The sequence below is a fragment of the Xylocopa sonorina genome, chromosome 1 (assembly GCF_050948175.1).
Source record: "Xylocopa sonorina isolate GNS202 chromosome 1, iyXylSono1_principal, whole genome shotgun sequence".
NCBI lineage: Eukaryota > Metazoa > Arthropoda > Insecta > Hymenoptera > Apidae > Xylocopa > Xylocopa sonorina.
The window spans coordinates 17,302,490-17,320,736 of record NC_135193.1 but is presented as its reverse complement, the minus strand read 5'-3'; the positions used below and the strand labels follow the sequence as shown (position 1 = coordinate 17,320,736).

The 18,247-nt window shown below is 42.2% G+C and overlaps 5 protein-coding genes across 6 annotated transcripts; 4 read left to right on the top strand and 1 right to left on the bottom strand.

The window, feature by feature from the left end:
- Positions 1-208: 208 nt before the first annotated feature.
- On the top strand, positions 209-5,989 carry Tm2 (tropomyosin 2). Its single transcript, XM_076909378.1, has 7 exons — positions 209-363; positions 2,472-2,762; positions 3,030-3,163; positions 3,228-3,416; positions 3,488-3,563; positions 3,623-3,755; positions 5,585-5,989. The coding sequence occupies exons 2-7, from the start codon at positions 2,523-2,525 to the stop codon at positions 5,665-5,667; spliced, it is 855 nt and encodes a 284-aa protein (XP_076765493.1). The 5' UTR covers positions 209-363; positions 2,472-2,522; the 3' UTR covers positions 5,668-5,989.
- A 1,051-nt stretch (positions 5,990-7,040) lies between these two features.
- Ear (ENL/AF9-related super elongation complex transcription factor) lies at positions 7,041-12,129 on the bottom strand. The gene is made up of 3 exons (XM_076908893.1): positions 10,820-12,129; positions 10,458-10,726; positions 7,041-10,383 (listed from the first exon to the last, which is right to left on the bottom strand). Exons 1-3 carry the CDS (start codon positions 10,956-10,958, stop codon positions 8,575-8,577), a joined length of 2,217 nt encoding a protein of 738 aa, XP_076765008.1. The 5' UTR covers positions 10,959-12,129; the 3' UTR covers positions 7,041-8,574.
- Positions 12,130-12,262: 133 nt separating this feature from the next.
- On the top strand, positions 12,263-13,152 carry Blos1 (biogenesis of lysosome-related organelles complex 1 subunit 1). The gene is made up of 4 exons (XM_076908901.1): positions 12,263-12,469; positions 12,541-12,613; positions 12,680-12,897; positions 12,972-13,152. Exons 1-4 carry the CDS (start codon positions 12,409-12,411, stop codon positions 13,004-13,006), a joined length of 387 nt encoding a protein of 128 aa, XP_076765016.1. The 5' UTR covers positions 12,263-12,408; the 3' UTR covers positions 13,007-13,152.
- A 52-nt stretch (positions 13,153-13,204) lies between these two features.
- Positions 13,205-15,058, top strand: Spx (Spliceosomal protein on the X). The gene is made up of 4 exons (XM_076908896.1): positions 13,205-13,341; positions 13,578-13,661; positions 13,732-14,006; positions 14,077-15,058. Exons 1-4 carry the CDS (start codon positions 13,308-13,310, stop codon positions 14,923-14,925), a joined length of 1,242 nt encoding a protein of 413 aa, XP_076765011.1. The 5' UTR covers positions 13,205-13,307; the 3' UTR covers positions 14,926-15,058.
- Positions 15,059-15,199: 141 nt separating this feature from the next.
- Positions 15,200-16,671, top strand: LOC143426095 (uncharacterized). Of its 2 annotated transcripts, XM_076899244.1 has the most exons (4): positions 15,200-15,449; positions 15,538-15,912; positions 16,116-16,323; positions 16,553-16,671. In XM_076899244.1, exons 2-4 carry the CDS (start codon positions 15,691-15,693, stop codon positions 16,567-16,569), a joined length of 447 nt encoding a protein of 148 aa, XP_076755359.1. In that variant the 5' UTR covers positions 15,200-15,449; positions 15,538-15,690; the 3' UTR covers positions 16,570-16,671. The 2 variants fall into 2 exon arrangements, with proteins under 2 accessions (XP_076755359.1, XP_076755370.1); XM_076899255.1 differs by having other exon boundaries at positions 15,200-15,912.
- Positions 16,672-18,247: the final 1,576 nt, after the last annotated feature.

Genomic DNA, 18,247 nt, shown 5'->3' with positions numbered 1-18,247 from the left:
AAGATTGTAACTCATAGAGAGAAAACATAATATTTTCGATCGTTCAACAAGTCTAGTTTGTCGTCTATCAGTAAAATCTGCGCGGACGTTCGTGGTGATTTCTGTTAGTTCGTAACAATGATCCCACGATCGACGTATAAATTGAAAAATCGATGGAAGGTGAGAGAGAAATTTTCGAAGAGACGCGAGCAGAAAATAAACGTGCAGGACCCCACCCCCGTAGAGCTTTCCGTGGCGGTCCATTTTTGGGCTCCCCACCTTCGGCGTCGCCACGGTTAACGTATCCTCCTCTCCGAGAAGAAGCTTTTCGAAGCACCCTCGGGACACTCGACTCGCGCCACTGTGACTGCTCGCTCGGGTTAGGTAAGTGAATTCAGCACGAAGACTCTCTGCCGACGATCGCTTCTATTCTTCTATCATTCTCTGGCTTTGTATTCTTCGCCTCGTCCTCGATGCGCGTTTCATAAAAAAAAGAAAATCGGTGACCGCGGCGCGAGTGTGAACGAAAGAAAGATAGGACGTGGATGAACGTTTTGCGTGGGAGGTTCGCTCGTGGAGGATTCCTCGGAGACGAATTGTCCTTCAACGATGGAAACCTTCGTGGACGAAGACTACGTGCTAGTTCGATTAATCGCTAACCGTGAAGACATGTATATCTATATAGAAATAAATTACGCTACTAATGGTGTTGCTTCGTCGACTAACAAGCTTCAGCTTCGAAATGGCTCTCGCTCGAGAATCCCTGGCTTTCGACGAGAGAATGCTGCTACGCTCGGAGAATCTGGAGGCGACTTAGTCAGCTTTCGCTGCGTGCAGCGTTTCCGTTCCTGAAGGTTTTTAAGAGAGTTCCGCTTTGGCGATGCTTGTAAGTAGCGATGATCTTTCTAACACCGCTTGACATTAACAAAACTCGATCTAATTAAAAGCGTTAAACAGAAGCCTCGAAAAGATGAGATATCGTGGTCCACTTCGCGGCAAAAATAAACCGGTTGCCATCATCGTATCGTTCCGTTTACGCGTGCTATTTTCAACCCGCCAATGTTCACGCACCGAATCCGTCGAACTGTATGTTTTAAAAAACGAGCCTCGATTACCATTTCTGCCGATGGACTGTTTGAACAACTGAACAATTTTTACGAACAGATACTACCTTCCACGCGATGTAGACGCGCAAAGTAATTTAAATGCTTGCAGGACACATCGACGATATAGTGGATCGCAATGCTTTTGCAACGTATTAACCGCTGCGAATTTAATAACAGCACTGCTAAAGAACTGCTTCAAGAATTTGCTTTTGGACTTGATATAACGCAATGTCGTAAGTAGCGTTCGCATAACCATTAATTTGCGCCACTAATCCCTATGAAACGCCTAAAATCTATTATCTAACCACGCCTGTTTGCGATTAAATAACATCACGTACGAGTCCCGGTGCTGTTATTGACCATCGAGAAGCTACTTTCCTATGTCATTTTGGCACTCGTGTGTAACCAGATGCCAAAACCTTCCAGGTGCTATTTATATCCGGAAAGAGGGTCGAACATTGCCATTCAACAACCGAACGATCGATTTGATGAATCGGCATATACCCGTGCCTCTCGACACCCTACACTGTTTGCAAACCCCGAACCGATTAACTCGTTACTACTTCGTTAACTATTTATTTTACGCGACCAACAGCTCAAACATTACCTTGGACCCACCGAAAAAGCCAGAAGAACCAGAAATCAAAGCTTCGTATTTATCGGTCGGATCGAAAGGAAACGTTCCGGACGATCGAGAAATCCTATAAACAAGATGCTGGATCGAACCGCGAGATCGCGAGGCGGCGACGATGATTTCGTAAATGCTATTAATACGCGGGCAGTTAGATCGAATGTCGGTCGTCGATGGCGGCCAAGTAAAGCCCGTTCTTCTGGGTTACGCTCGTGGGTTTTTGGACTCCTCGCCTCGCGGCCTCGGTAACGTCGGCCGCCGTCCTCTCTTCGTCGTTCCGCGCATATTTATAGAGCCTGCCTATGGATGCTATTTCCGTAGACGCAACGACGCGGCCCGTTCCTCGGCCGAACGAAGCCGGACGGTATCATCCGCCGGATTATGACTCGCAGAACTCACGGGGATCGTGAAAATATGCAAACCCCGCTCCGATCGAACCCCTGCTTCCATTCGCGATCCGCCGCTGCCCCCAGGCTCGCCTATTTTCAGGGTTAAAACGATTACGGCCCGTGGACGCTTTACGCTTCGAAACCACTACCGCTAGAACCGCCGCGCTAAGGATATTTCCACGGGACGATCAATTATCGTCTCGTTGAAAAATAACTATTAATAGACGCGCTGTACCGCCAACGCGGACCGGATCGTTCCTGTTTAATTGTCGAGCACGAGGACCGCCATGTTTTAACCACCGAAACTAACCGCCCGCCGATCGAGAAGGGAATATTCTCTCGAACGATAGATATGGACGGTTTCAGCGGACTCGATAGTTTCTTGAAGGAGACCAGGAAGAGAAAAAGGTCGCCACCATGGACGCGATCAAGAAGAAGATGCAAGCGATGAAGCTTGAGAAGGACAACGCGATGGATAAAGCCGACGCCTGCGAGGGCCAGGCGAAGGAGGCGAATATGCGCGCGGACAAGGTCCTCGAGGAAGTGAGCGAGTTGCAGAAGAAGCTCACCCAGGTGGAGGGTGATCTCGAGGCGAACAAACAGGCCCTGGAGCAGGCCAACAAGGACCTCGAGGAGAAGGAGAAGGCTCTGACTAACGTGAGTGCCCTTCGTGAAAAACTCCCGCTCCTAGCTGTCATTGCTCCAGTTTATCTTGGACCGTGTCCAAACCAGTTTTTCGTAGGGAAGCCTGCTTTATTTTCGTGTTAAAGGTCGATGATTCAGTGTGACGTAGATGTTACTGTTCGCGACGCGGCCGCCTCGTAACCCGAAAAATCATCTGTTCCACCCTGCCCTCCCTGTTTCGCCTCTTTGCCAGGGGGAGGACAATGAGTCACCGAGTCGCATGGAACTTTCTAATTTCAGGCCGAATCCGAGGTCGCCGCTCTGAACCGGAAAGTGCAACTGATTGAAGAGGACTTGGAGAGATCCGAGGAACGATTGAACACCGCTACTGCGAAATTAGCCGAAGCTTCTCAGGCCGCCGATGAATCCAGCCGGTAAATAAACGACGGAATCAAATGATTCGAGACGGTGAGGTTACATCGACGAATTCAATTGCAGCATGTGCAAAGTATTGGAGAATCGCGCGCAGCAGGATGAAGAGAGGATGGATCAGCTGACGAACCAACTGAAAGAGGCGCGTTTACTGGCTGAAGACGCCGATGGAAAGTCGGACGAAGTGTCGCGAAAGCTGGCCTTCGTTGAAGACGAGCTGGAAGTGGCAGAGGATCGAGTCAAGTCCGGTGAAGCGTAAGTTTCCTTCTTTCTCTATTCGAGATAAGTATTTCTACGATATAAGTGACCCTTGCTCGTTGTTACAGTAAGATCATGGAGCTGGAAGAAGAACTTAAGGTCGTCGGTAACAGCTTGAAGTCTTTGGAGGTGTCCGAGGAGAAGGTGAGTCACCGCGTGGCCTTCCTCATTGTTCGACGATTCATTTTAACGCGTTCGTTTAGGCTAACCAAAGAGTCGAGGAATTCAAGCGCCAGCTCAAAACCTTGACAGTGAAACTAAAGGAGGCCGAAGCCCGCGCCGAGTTCGCCGAGAAAACTGTCAAGAAGCTTCAAAAGGAGGTCGACAGGCTCGAAGGTCGGTTTTCAAATTTTTCCATCTGTTCTAACACCTTCCTCAATTGTTATTTATACGCTGGTACAGCCGCATTTTATTCGAACCAGGAATTTAAAGAGGAAGAGCCTCTCCTTTTCTTCTATTTCTATAAGTGTTTCCCACTTTCTCGCTGCGGAATGTTGTCAGAATACTTTGTACTGAATTTAGACAGCTGTCTGACGTAATTTGGCAAAATGACAACGACATTTCCGTTATCTGATTCTACTGGAATGGAATCAAAGATTCGTAGTCAATTTGCCAACCTCGAGCAACGTCAGAAACGTTTCAGTAAATGCTGCACCTGTCGCAAGATCAATCTTGGCGAACGTATTGCGCGCCCGATGATTCAATCGATCTGGATCTATGGAGATTTCCGAGAAAAATTGATTTATAGTTACAGCGATTACGGCGGTAGTGTTCGTTTAATATTGATATCCGCGTTAATGAATGACACTTCATTGTGCAACACAACTGATTTTCTTTACAGACGTATTGCATCAGCAGAAGGAGAAACGCAAAACGATTTGCGAAGAATTGGACAAGACATTCTCTGAGCTTTCTGGCTACTAAAAAAAAAAGAAAAAAAAAACAATTACTCATACTCGTTTGAAATTTTCTCGTTTATTACTCTATACAAAACACGCCTATCTTGTCTGTTTTCAAAGATACTTTACCATTATAACTGTTTTTTTCCCTACTCGCTGCAATGGCTTCCAGAATTGGGCGTATATTTTACTATCACTTTAACAAACTTTTTTTTACCAGAAGAAAAATCAAAAGAAATGATAATCATTATATGTTCTGCTTTCCTCTATACGTTTCCACGCTCGCACAAAATCAGCAGTATACTATTACCATTTTTGTTCGATCATCGTTCACCTTCAAGGCTCTCTTCGTTCGATTCAATTCTCGTATTCTTTCCTCTGTTATACGTCATCCTTTTTTAGTCGTCCGTTTTGAGAGCGCTTTGCTTAGTTTTTTTTCTTATGAGAACAGTTTAATTAGTACACTTGTCGTTCGCGTGGAGCATCGTCCATTAATATACGCGTACAAGAACGCACGAGCACACACAGGGCGCTTAACAGAATAAAATTGAATAAAAAAAAATTAAAAAAAAAAGCTTCGCACGTTTATGTGGGCCGTCGTACGTCACGTACATTTGCCAACCCCTCGCAAAACTGTTTGCCTTACACTTGTGCAAAGGTATACCACACCTCACGATTCTTGCATGCTTCGAGTAAAATTGCCGAAACTATTAATGCTTCGTTTAACGTTTGCTTTCACACGACGCTTTTTGTGTACAATTTTGCATCGCACAAGAACACACTGACATACATTACGTCGTATGAGAGACTTCTAGATCTTTTGACGAGGTTACAAGTGTGCTTTTTCTTAGGATGAATGGCGTTGCACCAGAATACTCCTTCTAATTGTTGTTTTTTCTCTTTTCTTTTTTTTTAGCGTAGGGTTTAACATGTACTCCTTCCATAGCGAACAAACGATGATCTCTATGTTCAAATTAATTCCAAACCTTAGGTTCATTAGAATAAGTAGTGTATCGTTTCGTGCTTGACCGGTAAACGAAACAGTTGGTTAAGACGAGACACAATTGGAACATGTCCAATTCTGTACGAGTCGCAACTGTTTATCGGGCAAACGCATGAGAAACGAGTAGAAAATATGTAGGATCGATTATTGACTAGATGTAAATACGAAAAAAAAGAAAAAAAACCCAGGCGTGATAGGAAAAATAGAACTAGCGAAAAAAGAATAGCGTTCGAGAGACTAAATTGTTCTAAAAACTTTTCCAGACGAATTGGGCATCAACAAGGACAGATACAAGTCGCTCGCCGACGAGATGGACTCCACGTTCGCCGAATTGGCAGGATACTAAGTTATTTCGTCCTTTAATGCTTCCTATAATATAATTACAATGTCACGCGTGGGAATGGAACTACACTGGTTGTTTCGCATAAAGGACTCTAAAACACGACCAATCGTTGCACGATCAGCATCGGGGGATGAGCCACCAGGGGATGGGCCGAGGATCGATTCGTCGGGGATCGGATATTATTTATCTAATTATACGACGTTACCGCGACGAAGATGGTCAATGTATGGAGATCCGTAAGGAATTTTACTCTGTTACACTGTTGTACGAGATATATTACACAAGACCCAATAAACTGCTGTAATGTATGCGTTACTAATTACAACGGCTTTCGATAGATTCCGTTTGGAAAGCTACTTCTACCTTTGACAACGTTAAAGTTAAAATACCGTCGGTGCCTTCCGCCAGGTGAGTATCGAAAATTCCCGGAATACCAGACGCACCCAAGTAAAAATGAAAACGTTGATGTTCCTTGGTTAATTTGTAAAACTCGTGTCGACTCGTGAGACATACTTTTTATAGAGGCACAGGTATATGAGATGTTTATTAGTCACCAAGGTACTTATTAAATGTACATTGAACGTATAAATGTACACCGAATGGCATATCAATTCAGGAGTGCTGTCTTGTACTATATCCTCGTAGGACAAGATTAATTATACGCACGTTCTCTTATCTAATATTTACATCTGAAAAAACGTCATTTCGCGTAATTGTGCATAATCTTTATACAACGTTCTATTAATCTACCTTGACGCCCTCCGCGAGTAAAAGCTCGAGACTGTTCAACTCCGACGGATATACGCATCTGTTCAGACGCGTACGACAACCCCACAGAAATTTAACGACTAATTAAAACTCAAGCATGCAACAAACAGAAATATACAATCTTGCCTGTAAAACATGAATAGTATCTGTAAAACAAAAAAAAAAAGGGGGGAAATTAATAAAACAGCACACGCATCCAAACCACGGACATCGTATAGATATCTATATACACACGTGTATCAGAAATAATTGTAACAATCGAAAACAACGGATCTGATAATACAAACGTTCCGCTTCGAAAAATCTCAACCCCCGTAATCGTTCTCGTAGCTAAAACTACACACTGGGTCGTGAAACGTTCACTGTTCCAACAGCAAAGTGACAGAGTTCGGAATCTATTCCGTGACACGCGCGTTACGGTCGGTCACTCAAACATTTCCCGTTTAAACATTATTAAAAGTTACTACAAAGTTTTGGCAACACGTTGTCCGATCGCCGTGGAAACCAGCAGCAGACGAGAGTGCTTCGATGCCGATCGAAGTACTTGCTCGATCGATCGACGTTTAGGACGTTGCTTCCCTTTAGTATAATAAATAACGCACTGCAAAAACTATACAAATTACCACGATATTTATCTAGTGTACAATTTTTCATTATCTCTATAGATAACGTTATAAAAAAACATTAGACTATTTGGTGTATCAATTGCACGCAACATCATAACCGCTTTGTGACAATTTATGATAGCGAAACAGACAATAATTTCCCGATGCCTCGAACATACATTCACACAGTACGAATCGGATATATCGGTGTAGTTTTGCGCGATATAAGTCTCGCAGAACAAGACGAAAATACGTGACACAGGTACGTGCTGTATTCGTGAGAGACGATATATCGATTTCCATTCGAATTAAACGCAACTTCGATGAATCGTGAGACGAACAGAGGGATAAAACATTAACGCGTACCGAAATAATTAACAGCGGAACTGCTGACCGGGAATCTTAACAAAATTTTGCGATCTTCTAACGACGCTACGTCAATGTCGTTTACCCCTCTGCGAACTAACACCTAATCCAGCCTAATACTCATAAAATGCTCTGTACAAATGAAGAAGAACAAAAATAAAGAGAAACGTTTAATCTCAAACGTATTATCACCGCGTGTAAAATATTTTGGAGACCACGGGAATTCAACGAAACGAATTCCAACATTGCATCTCACTCAATAAAGAAAACAAAAAAAAAAAAATGTATATATATATATATACATATATATATATATACGTCGACGATCATCAATGAATATAAATTACCAAATGATCGTTTCGTTCGTTCTTACATTACTTATGTCGCGTATGAAAATATCAATAAATATAATAGGTGTCCTCGGTTCAGGCAGATGAACCTACATTAAACTCTTCGCGAGATATCAAGAATATATCTATATTACAAGGCAATGTGATGCACAAAATTTTCGAACGACCCCAATTGCTATAAAAGTCAACATAATGTTCATATTAATTACGCGTGGAGATATATATATATACATAACGTGAATGTCTATGAAACGTCAATAAATGCACTATAGAACACATTTTAATGTCGCCCGGAGGAACGATAAAATTGTGTTAAAACATGACACAACGTAAAATTCCCAATCTGTGCTTTATACATATTATATATATATATATATATATATATATTACCTATGTACAAAAAAATGTAAAAATAACAAGTGCTGGAAACGTAAAAATGTAAGAAAATAAGCTGATCTCGTGAGCGAATTTATGATGTGGACTTTATAAAGGATAACGTGTCTCAGTGCGATCCGTAACTAACATTTTTTCCATGCACGTGTTCGTAATTGCAATCAGAAATACACGATCGATCAATGACAAGATGACGAAATGACGAAAGTATACGAAATGTGAGTTGTACACCCAGATAAAAGCGGGTTCCGCTTTTTTTTTTACCGAGGAGATCGGTATCTACAAAATTCATTTTGGGGTCTTATTGTATTATTACTTGCTTTTTTATATTAATGTGAAAGAATCTCTGTTGTAAGCTCAAATAACTTAATGACTTAATACATAGAATAATATGTAATAAAGGATGTCATGATTTAAGCTACAGACGGTCACGACGCAAAGAACTGTTGAAGACGCTGCACCGTTCTACGATCTAAAGCACACAGATCAAAGTCAAACGTCTTCTTTGTGATCTCGTACTGACCGGTCTCTGCGATCACCTGAACGACTCTCTGGAGCTCTTGGTTGTCTTGCAGGGTCATTATTTTCTGCTGCAAGTCCTTCAATTGCGACACATAGTCTTCCGAGAACACTGGCGGTTCTCCCATGTCTGAGTCGACCAAAGTATTGTTCGTCGAGTCAGGCGCCACTTGTTCCACTTCGGGCTTGATACCTTTCTCGACGACTGGTTCCTCCTTCATATGAACTTCCTTCATATGAACCGTTTCCTGGTCCACCACAACTGGCGACTGACTCGACGAAACTGGTTCCAAAGGAGGAGACGTCGAATGACCTCTGTCTTTTTCCCTCTTAACAGCATGCTCCTCGTCGCCTTTGCTATCACTTCTCCGTTTCCTCTTTCGAGTTTCCTTTTCCTCCCCTTTGCTTCCCTTCGGTTTCTCCCTTTTAATTCGATCGATCTTTTCCTTCTTGATGTCCGGAATAGCCGGTGATAATGGCTTCGCCATCTCCAAGGGCGGCGTCGACACCGTCAGATTCTCCGTCTCTTTTTTAGTAGCAGGCACTGCTTTTGATTCGGAGAAGGAATCGTCATCGATGGATGGCGCTGAATCGCTACTATCCCTTTCTCGCATTTCCTCCAACAACCTCTGGATCGGGTTGTTAGGTGGAACATTAGGCACATTATTTTGCTTCTCCGATGACGACTTTATCCTGTCACGTTTCTCCTTCTTATCCCTATCTTTGCTGCTATCACGTTTATCCTTCTTATCCCTCTTTTTGTGCTTGTGCTTTTGCCGATCCTTCTCACTCTTGCCTTCCCTCGTCTTATCGGACTTCTCGGTCCTCTCCGATTTCTCTACCTTCGCTAACTTTTCGTCCTTTGGCTTCTCGCTCTCTTTCGGAGGTTTCGGCGACTTTCTTCCATCCTTCGCCGATTTGTACTCTTGACTCTTTTCTTTCTCTGGCTTTTCCGATTTCTCTGGTTTATCGCTCTTTTTCTCGGCCAGTTTTACCGTTTCTTTCGAAACGGATCGCTCCCCTTCCTTATATTTGTCTTTCCGCTCTTTATCTCGATCCTCTTTATGCTTTTTCTTATCCTTTTTCTTCTCGCTCTTCGAAGAGTCAGCAACATTCTTAGAGCTGTCTTTTACTTTATCTTTCTCTTTACTCTTGTCCTTCTCTTTCTCCACGGCTGGCTTTTTTAGCTCTTTGTCCTTGGACTTTGGAGAAGCCGGTCGTTTTGCAGGAGGAAGAGAAGGACTAGGGGGTCTTTTTAATGGTACCGATGGAGGTGATGGAGGTCTTTTATTAGAAGGGCTAGAATGACTTTTATTTCCCGGACTAGGAGGCCTTTTCGATTTCTCTTTACTTCGATTTTTATCTTTAGACTGGTCTTTAACCTTTTTATCCTTCTTATCGTCTACCTTCTCTTTTCTGCTGTCTTTGTGAGGGCTATCTTTGAGCTTCGTTTTGTCCACTTTATCAGCCTTTTCCGTGGTAACTAACGATTTGGAGGAGGCCGACGATTTTTCCGGCTGTGGAGGTTTTTTATTGTCCTGGGAAACTTTTGTGGGTTTCAGAGGAGTTCCAAATAATTCAGCGAAAGAATTTGAAGTTTTTGACTCTATACTTTTGTGCTTCTTCGAATCACTTCCGCTCAACTTTGGTTTCCCAACCATAGCTGGGGTTTTAGTTTCACTTTTTTCAGCTGAACTTTCAGAACTGGTCATAAGAACCTAATAATATAACACTCTTTAGAATCGGTGTAACAGCTTAATCGTCTATGAAAAATAGTATTAAGTATACTTACACCACCACCCTTCAATAGTTTCCTTCTGAATTCATCTGAAGGGTTATGGATTATTTCGCTGTGTCTTACAACATTTGTGATTGCTGGCCCGCTTGATTGCAAGTTAAGATCATATAAAATTTCTATCTTTTTGGGATTTTCATCCTTGTTCTTGAAATAAATATGAATCGGTATCTCAAAACCTGCATAACCAGACTGTTTTACCACGAATGGTGGCTCTTTCAAGACCCTCCTTGGTTTTGGGAATGTATCGTGTAATTGAAAAACCACTGGAACATAAAATAATGTCAGGACTTCCTTTCTTTCCCAAAGGTTTACTTTGCATCGAAGGGTGTTCGATGTTCGGTTAAAGTTATATTTACCTTTTTCAACATAGTGGTGAATGTCAGCATTGTCAATACCCCGCACAAATACTTCCCAATCATGAGTGTAACCCTCAGGGGTGGTATGCACACGTAACACTGATGCGTGTCCACATTCTAACGTAATGCGAATTGCCATTCTCTCATATGAAATTTTTGTTACAAACTTTTTCAAAGAGAAAACAGAGGAGGCTAATTATGCGGATAAACACAGCAATTACTAACTACAACTATAACACTCCACAATTAATTAGACATGTATTAGAACAATGCGCTTAGTTACTAAAATTAATGCCATTAGTCCATTTCTATAAACTTCCTCCTTTTCAACAGGGCGACCGCAATATTTATTATCGATGTACGATTTAAATTGAACATTTTACGGGAAATGGAACAAAAGTGGTATGTATTAGTCCATTCGTTGTGTCATTGTGGGATTAGTGTATTGCGGACGACACATTCGGGATTAATTCTATAGCGATTCTATGTCCTCTACAGTCAGCTGAATACAGCATCAATCTAGCTAGAGCTTTTATTAACTCAAGTTTTTGTTCTAAAATGGTATCAAGCATGTTAGAATACATTAACTCGTAACTAATGTATGGATTATTAAAACAGTCTAAACATTGTAATAGCTCATAACTAGCTGGTGTATTCATTTTATTATACTAATCTTTGATACTGGACTTTGTGAAACACAGCAATTACATTACATTTTTATTTCTCTGGTTACACGTGAATGAAAACACGGACGAATCCTTAACTATCGGGCCCTTTACAGAGCATTTGTGACGTTGTAAACCATTGTCCAGCAGCCTATGCTAGATGTATAAGTAATGACAACACTTCTTTCCTAATTTTCGTACTCTTGAGATTCTGATACATCGTTTGGTTACACTTTTTATGTATGAAAGTGTTGACCAGCTCATTAGAGCAGAATGTCGAGTTGAACGAAGAGTTTGTCGGAAACAATTCGCCTCGTTAGAGTTACGATAACTGTATAATTTTGTTTAAGCCAAATCCGATTCGATTATCAACAGGTAAACTTTACACCAACTAGAACTTGTCGCCATACTCGTTATTCCGTATACTAGGGGTTAAAAAAGTACAAGCATGGTGCCATCTACAGGCGAACACTATTCATTCCAAAAGAATGCCAATCTCTATTCTTGCTTTTGTACAAATTTTGTCCAATTCTTCAGTCAACATATATTATACACTGTTCGCTATTAGACTGCTAGTCTGACACAATTAACCATTGTTTTGCTAATCAACCAACACTCTCGATGTACATCCACTGCTAAGGCATTCAAATGCTGATCACTCATTATATATGTATGTACTGTTTTAAGGAGAATTCACAATAATTTTAATGCCCGAAATAGCTAACCGAAATTAACTTTTTTTTTTAAATCAATAAATATATTAATATCGAATAATAGATGATGAATAAATTATGCTAAAAAAAATGTAATCACTGTCGTGTGATATTACTTATGAATATGTAAAGAGGGATAAGCTTGGTATTTACTGTAAGTGTAACCTGCTGATATTTTAGTCTTACAGATTGTCATATTCATTTAAGAAGGATGTTATCTACTATTGTAAAAGAACATCAAAGCAAACAGGCAGCAAGGAAGGAAAGACAAGGTAAAATTTTTCATGATTTTTCATGGATTAACTACAATTGTAAATGACTAATTTCAATATTGTTTCAACAGAACAGAAAAGGAAAGAAGCTGTGCAAGCTGCGAACAACTTAACGCAAGCTTTAGTTGATCATTTGAATGTTGGGTAAGTTAAATATTCTGCGTCAAGATGCAATGTATTTGATTATTCAACAAGTGTTCGATCGTACAGAGTGGCACAAGCATATCTTAATCAAAAGAAGTTGGATGCAGAAGCAAAGCAATTGCACCACAGCGCGACAAACTTTGCAAGACAAACACAATCATGGTTGAATTTGGTGGAAGCTTTTTCCAGTGCCTTAAAAGAAATTGGAGATGCTGAAAATTGGGCACGTAGCATCGAAGGAGATATGAGGACTATAGCAACTGCTTTAGAATATTCGTACAAAGGTGAATAATCATTTGTGTTCATTATATTGTAATAAACAGAAGTGTACAAAATTTAATGAATGCAATTGTTTTAGCAACTCAAGAAGCTCAAGGATCTAATACTACATAAAGATTGAAAAATATCTGTGCACAGTATTATGATCTTGTTTAAGGGACTATGAGAATAAGAGTTATTGAATACTGTTATAACTTTTAATATTATTTTATGTTTGTATTATTATGTGTTGAAATAAATATGATCATCGTGTTCTCTTATCCAAGAGATAATCTATTGATTGACTAAGATTGATGATTATAACAGTATTTATGGTATTCCAAGAAATGGAGTCTAGTGATATTTTAAGATGGCAAGACTACCAATCATCTGGATGTAAAATATATTCAACCAGTGTTACTAGTAACTTGGCATCATGGCAGCCGGTCCTATTGCTGAACGGAATCAAGGTAAATTTTTGTTTAAGATATGAATTATTACTTTTTGCGACATATCTTTTTAATAGCTACGTGCGAAAAGCAATAATTATTTTTGTGATGCCAATCATCCATAATATATTAAGATTAAAGATGTTACGTTGCATTAGGTTATGCATACATAAACACTGTGTGTAAATTAACAATCCTATAAATTTCCACGTACCGAATATTTATATCAATTATTTGTAAATATTTTAATTTTCTAGATGCCACAATTTACGTGGGCGGACTGGATGACAAAGTTACGGAATCCCTTATGTGGGAACTGTTTGTTCAATCAGGACCCGTGGGTATGTATTGCTCCGTTATTACAATCTTAAATATAAAACAGATTGAATTAACTTTGTGTTAATTTTCCAGTTAACGTACACATGCCTAAAGATAGGGTGACTCAGATGCACCAAGGCTATGGATTTGTAGAATTTATGGGGGAAGAAGATGCAGATTATGCTATTAAAATAATGAATATGATAAAGCTGTATGGAAAACCGATAAGAGTGAATAAAGCAAGCGCTCATCAAAAGAATCTAGATGTCGGAGCTAATATTTTCATTGGAAATCTGGATCCAGAAGTGGATGAGAAACTGTTATACGATACCTTCAGCGCATTCGGAGTGATCCTCCAAACACCAAAGGTAACATATCCTAATGATAAATAGCAACTAGCGGTAATTCTTAGAGTGTATAAGAAAATATTTGTTACAGATAATGAGAGATCCTGAAACAGGAAATTCGAAGGGTTTCGCATTTATAAACTTTGCCTCGTTCGATGCATCCGATGCAAGTATCGAGGCTATGAATGGTCAATACCTATGCAACAGACCGATCTCTGTCTCGTATGCATTCAAACGCGATGCCAAGGGGGAAAGACACGGTAGCGCTGCCGAGCGATTGCTCGCCGCTCAAAATCCTCTAAGCCAAGCGGACAGACCTCATCAATTGTTCGCCGACGCCCCTCCTTTGGCGCCACCCCCGATGCCGAATTCGAACGTGGTACCTCATCAAACTGCTCATCATCCTCAACATCACGTGATGCATCACGGAATGGTTGTACCACCCCCACCTCCTCCGTCCACACCTGGACCACCAATGGGTCATCCTCCACCGCCTCCCGTCCCACCACCGCCGTCGAGTGGCTTTCCTCCGGCAAGTATTCCTCCGCCTCCACTGCCCCCGATGTCAATGGCAGCCCATCCTCCTCTACCACCCGGAATGCCACCCCCGTTGCCACCTATGCCCGTTCCAACATCTCAATCGCAACAGACAACAGCAAGAATGATGGCGCCACCACCCCCTCATTGGGGTGTCAGTGGACCGCCGCAAGGTCAATTTCCACCGCCGCCACCGCCGTCGTCAACCGGCGCACCACCACCCCCGCAATTTGGACAATTTCAACCACCACCACCGCGACCTCCACCAACTTGGAGACATCCACCGCCTCCGCCCGTCTCTCAAGGTGGACCACCGCCTCCTCCGCCTCCACAGTTTCGACCACCCTTCCCGCCAAGAGGTCCACCTCCGCCACCACCGCCCCACGATTCGAATCAGTATTAGGCTTAGTTTCTCATTATTTTTCCGATGTTATCTGTTCATTCCTTCTCATTGCATAAACGCAGCAATCTAAACTATGCTCGCATTGTTCCGGTTGGTTGAACGTATTATCGATTGTACAAACGTGTATTTTATATGGCAAGGTCGCAATAAAATTCTAAATTTTCACTCCCGCATATTTCTGCCTATCCTTAAACAGCAAGCCAAAGTGATCGAAAGTTAGCGAGAATAATACCGTTAGTACAAAATTCGCAATCCACGTTTTCAACAATTATAAATGCGGTCGGTTTATCGATCAGAAGTCGCGTGTGTGAATAAGGACATGCCAAGCTCGTTCTATCGATTATTTCAACCCTGTCCAGTTCAGATAGTGATAACACCGAACGGACAAATGAGTAGGGACACAGTTGTCCTCGAGTCAGCCGTCGCGTAGAAAGTATTCGGCGGCCGTTTCGCGTACGAAACGAGACGGAAAATCGAAAAAGAAGCGAACCGAAATCGCATGTTTGCCGCGTGTCACCAACCGGGTAAGTAAGGGGAACAGGTGTCCAGAGTGGTAAATTAAGAGGCGCCGGCGGCTTTATGCATTCTGAAAATAACACGATTTTTTTTTAGATCGTTCGTGACTCAATGCGGTTCCATCGATTCGTGCGACGCCCCTTTCGCACGTTCGTTTCAATTAAATCGAACCACTCCCGATAAATCTTGGTTACTGTTTGAAGCAGTTGCTCGCCGATCGAAACAAGGGAATCATGCTTCGCTTGTGATATGGCTCGCTTCTACTACGAATGTAACGGAGATTTTAGGAACAACACGGACGGCAGCGAAACGACCAAACCGTACGCCTGTACCCAGGACAAATATTGCTTGTACTGTTGTTGCAACTCGCAGTGTTGCCTGCTGGTACAAAGACGGCCTCCACGACACTTTTGGGAAGCCTGGTACTTTTGGCTAGGCATTGCTTTACTCGCTGTTTTTATCATATCTTCGGTAAGTGATCCAAAATGATCTTTGATCTTGGAACTGTTCGCGTACGCAAAACTGAGCATCGTATCCGTCCACGTTCGTATCTTCGTCTTCGGTAGCTGTCGTCGCTGTCCGTCCCCTTTAGAATCGATGTAGCGTGTTCGTCTCGATCTCCCATAGGGATCGGCAATATTTTAAGAGACATTTTGATTCCTTCTCGAAACTAGGTGAGCAGCTATATAGTCAGTAATTGCAGACATAACATTCAAGGTGTACCACTAAGACACAGCGCGCATGGGAATCGACGAAACGACCGCAGCCGTCCGGGAAGCAATCAGAACGAGATATCGATAAGCATAATTCCGACGTCGGAATTTTTTCCGTCCCACAGGAAAATGTTCGTGATTGCCTCTCAGCCAGGCGTCAGTCATCTGAGTAAGTATAGATCATCGCATGTAAATCTGGAGAACGCCCTTCGAAAACTTGTAGCATTCGCGTTACGGACCGTACACGTAATCAATTCCAAGTAAATGTATTTCGTCGACGTTAGCCACTTTTTAAAATTATCGATCATCTATTAATTCGTTCGAGGCTACGAACGAGAGAATAATTCGCGTAATTTCCAGCAACAGTAATCATTCGCGCGCATTGATTTATATTGCAGCCCCCGTCGTCGCGTGAAACTCGCTTCGTTTTAACGGAGTGATTATGTCGCCGAGAAGAAGCAGGCGTAAAAGGCCTGGAGACCGTCGTTTGGCATTTTACACGGCTATATCTGTTAAATAACGTTTACGATAAATTGTGTCTTTTTACTCGCTGGTACGTAATAACTGATAACGGTCAAGCGCTCTGATCGCAGCCAACATTCTTCGCGAATAAGAAACACAATTTTGCTCAGGATTCGGGACGCCGTCTACTCGTCTAGCTTCGTAACAATCAACTCGACACTAGGTTTACTTACTTGCGATTTAATTAAACCACCAACGATGCACCGCATTAACAATACAACGTATTACGAGCGATGAATTCACGGTTATTCGATTTAATCGAGGACACGATGGGGGAAAGGATGGCTGGCACGATGTCGAGATTTTTAGGATTAGAAGAGATTTACGATAACCTTCCCAAAGTACAAATTGTAGATTCGGAATTGATTAGGCCCGCGGTCGTTTTGGCACTTTGGAACATCGGTCGAGGGTTTCAGAATTCCCTGGTCGAAGCGTTCTGCTTCCATTTAGTGTCGAGCACGACGCAGCCAACCCGATCGAAACTCGTTCTCGAGCTCTCGAATAGGCGTAACTCCCATTAACAATTAAGAAGACACGCTCGAGCCCGGTCAACGTACCTGCCTGGGCACCAAGGGCTCGGGGGGGCTAATTAAAAAGGACAATCCAGCGAATGCAATTCAAAGCGACGTGCACTCTTTATCTTTTCGCGTATCTTTCTTAATCTCCCTCTCTCTCTCTCTCTCTATCTCTTTCTCTACTTCCCTCGCTTTCTTTCTCCTTATCCGACCAACTCCTCGTCTTCCTTTTTCATCTGGCTTGTTCTCGCCGTTTCTCTGTCCCAAGATCGATCCTGCGATAACAGTTAATCGCGGTGATCCTCACAGAAGGGAGGAACCGAGAGGAACTCTCGCGTTTATCGAGCCGCGCGAGCGATTCGAAGACGCGCACGCGTCTATGGCGTTGTCAGATGTTCCCTTTCGATGCATTTTGTTTTTTTATTTTTATAGAGCGTTCGATCGTACGATAGATCGATGACGGATTCGTGCGCGCGTATCTAGTCACTTTTCGAAAGTAAAATGACTCGATATACCGTACCGTATTCGCGTGTTTTAAACGTTCGACGTTTTTGTAACGATCGGCTGTGATCGTGTCAATTTGAAACGCGAGTGTGCGAGAACCGAATCGCAGCGGTAGTTTTATCGAAACATTCGAAGAGAGAAGAGCGTAATTTATAAACGATAGTCTTGGCACGAGGGTGTATCGATCGCGACACTTCACGCGGGAAACCAAACTAATTAATATGCACGGAAAGGAAAACAGATATACGTTTGACATTTTGCACAAGTGTGATTGTAATTAGCTGCGTAGGATGAGAGTGGAAACTACTGTCCGATTATCATATCTATAAATAAACGATTTCGATGTGTGTTGCGTTTAATGATAATTATTATTCACAGCCTTCTTTTTCATCTTCCACGAATCCCATACGACAATGGGCTCGCGCAAGACACCCATTAAGTATTACTGGCTCCGAAATATATCCACCCGGAGAAGCACCGATTCTCGCAGTCGAGTCTTTCGTTCGTTCAATTAGAAATTGATCGGAATTCGCGAATTTTCTGGGATAGTAA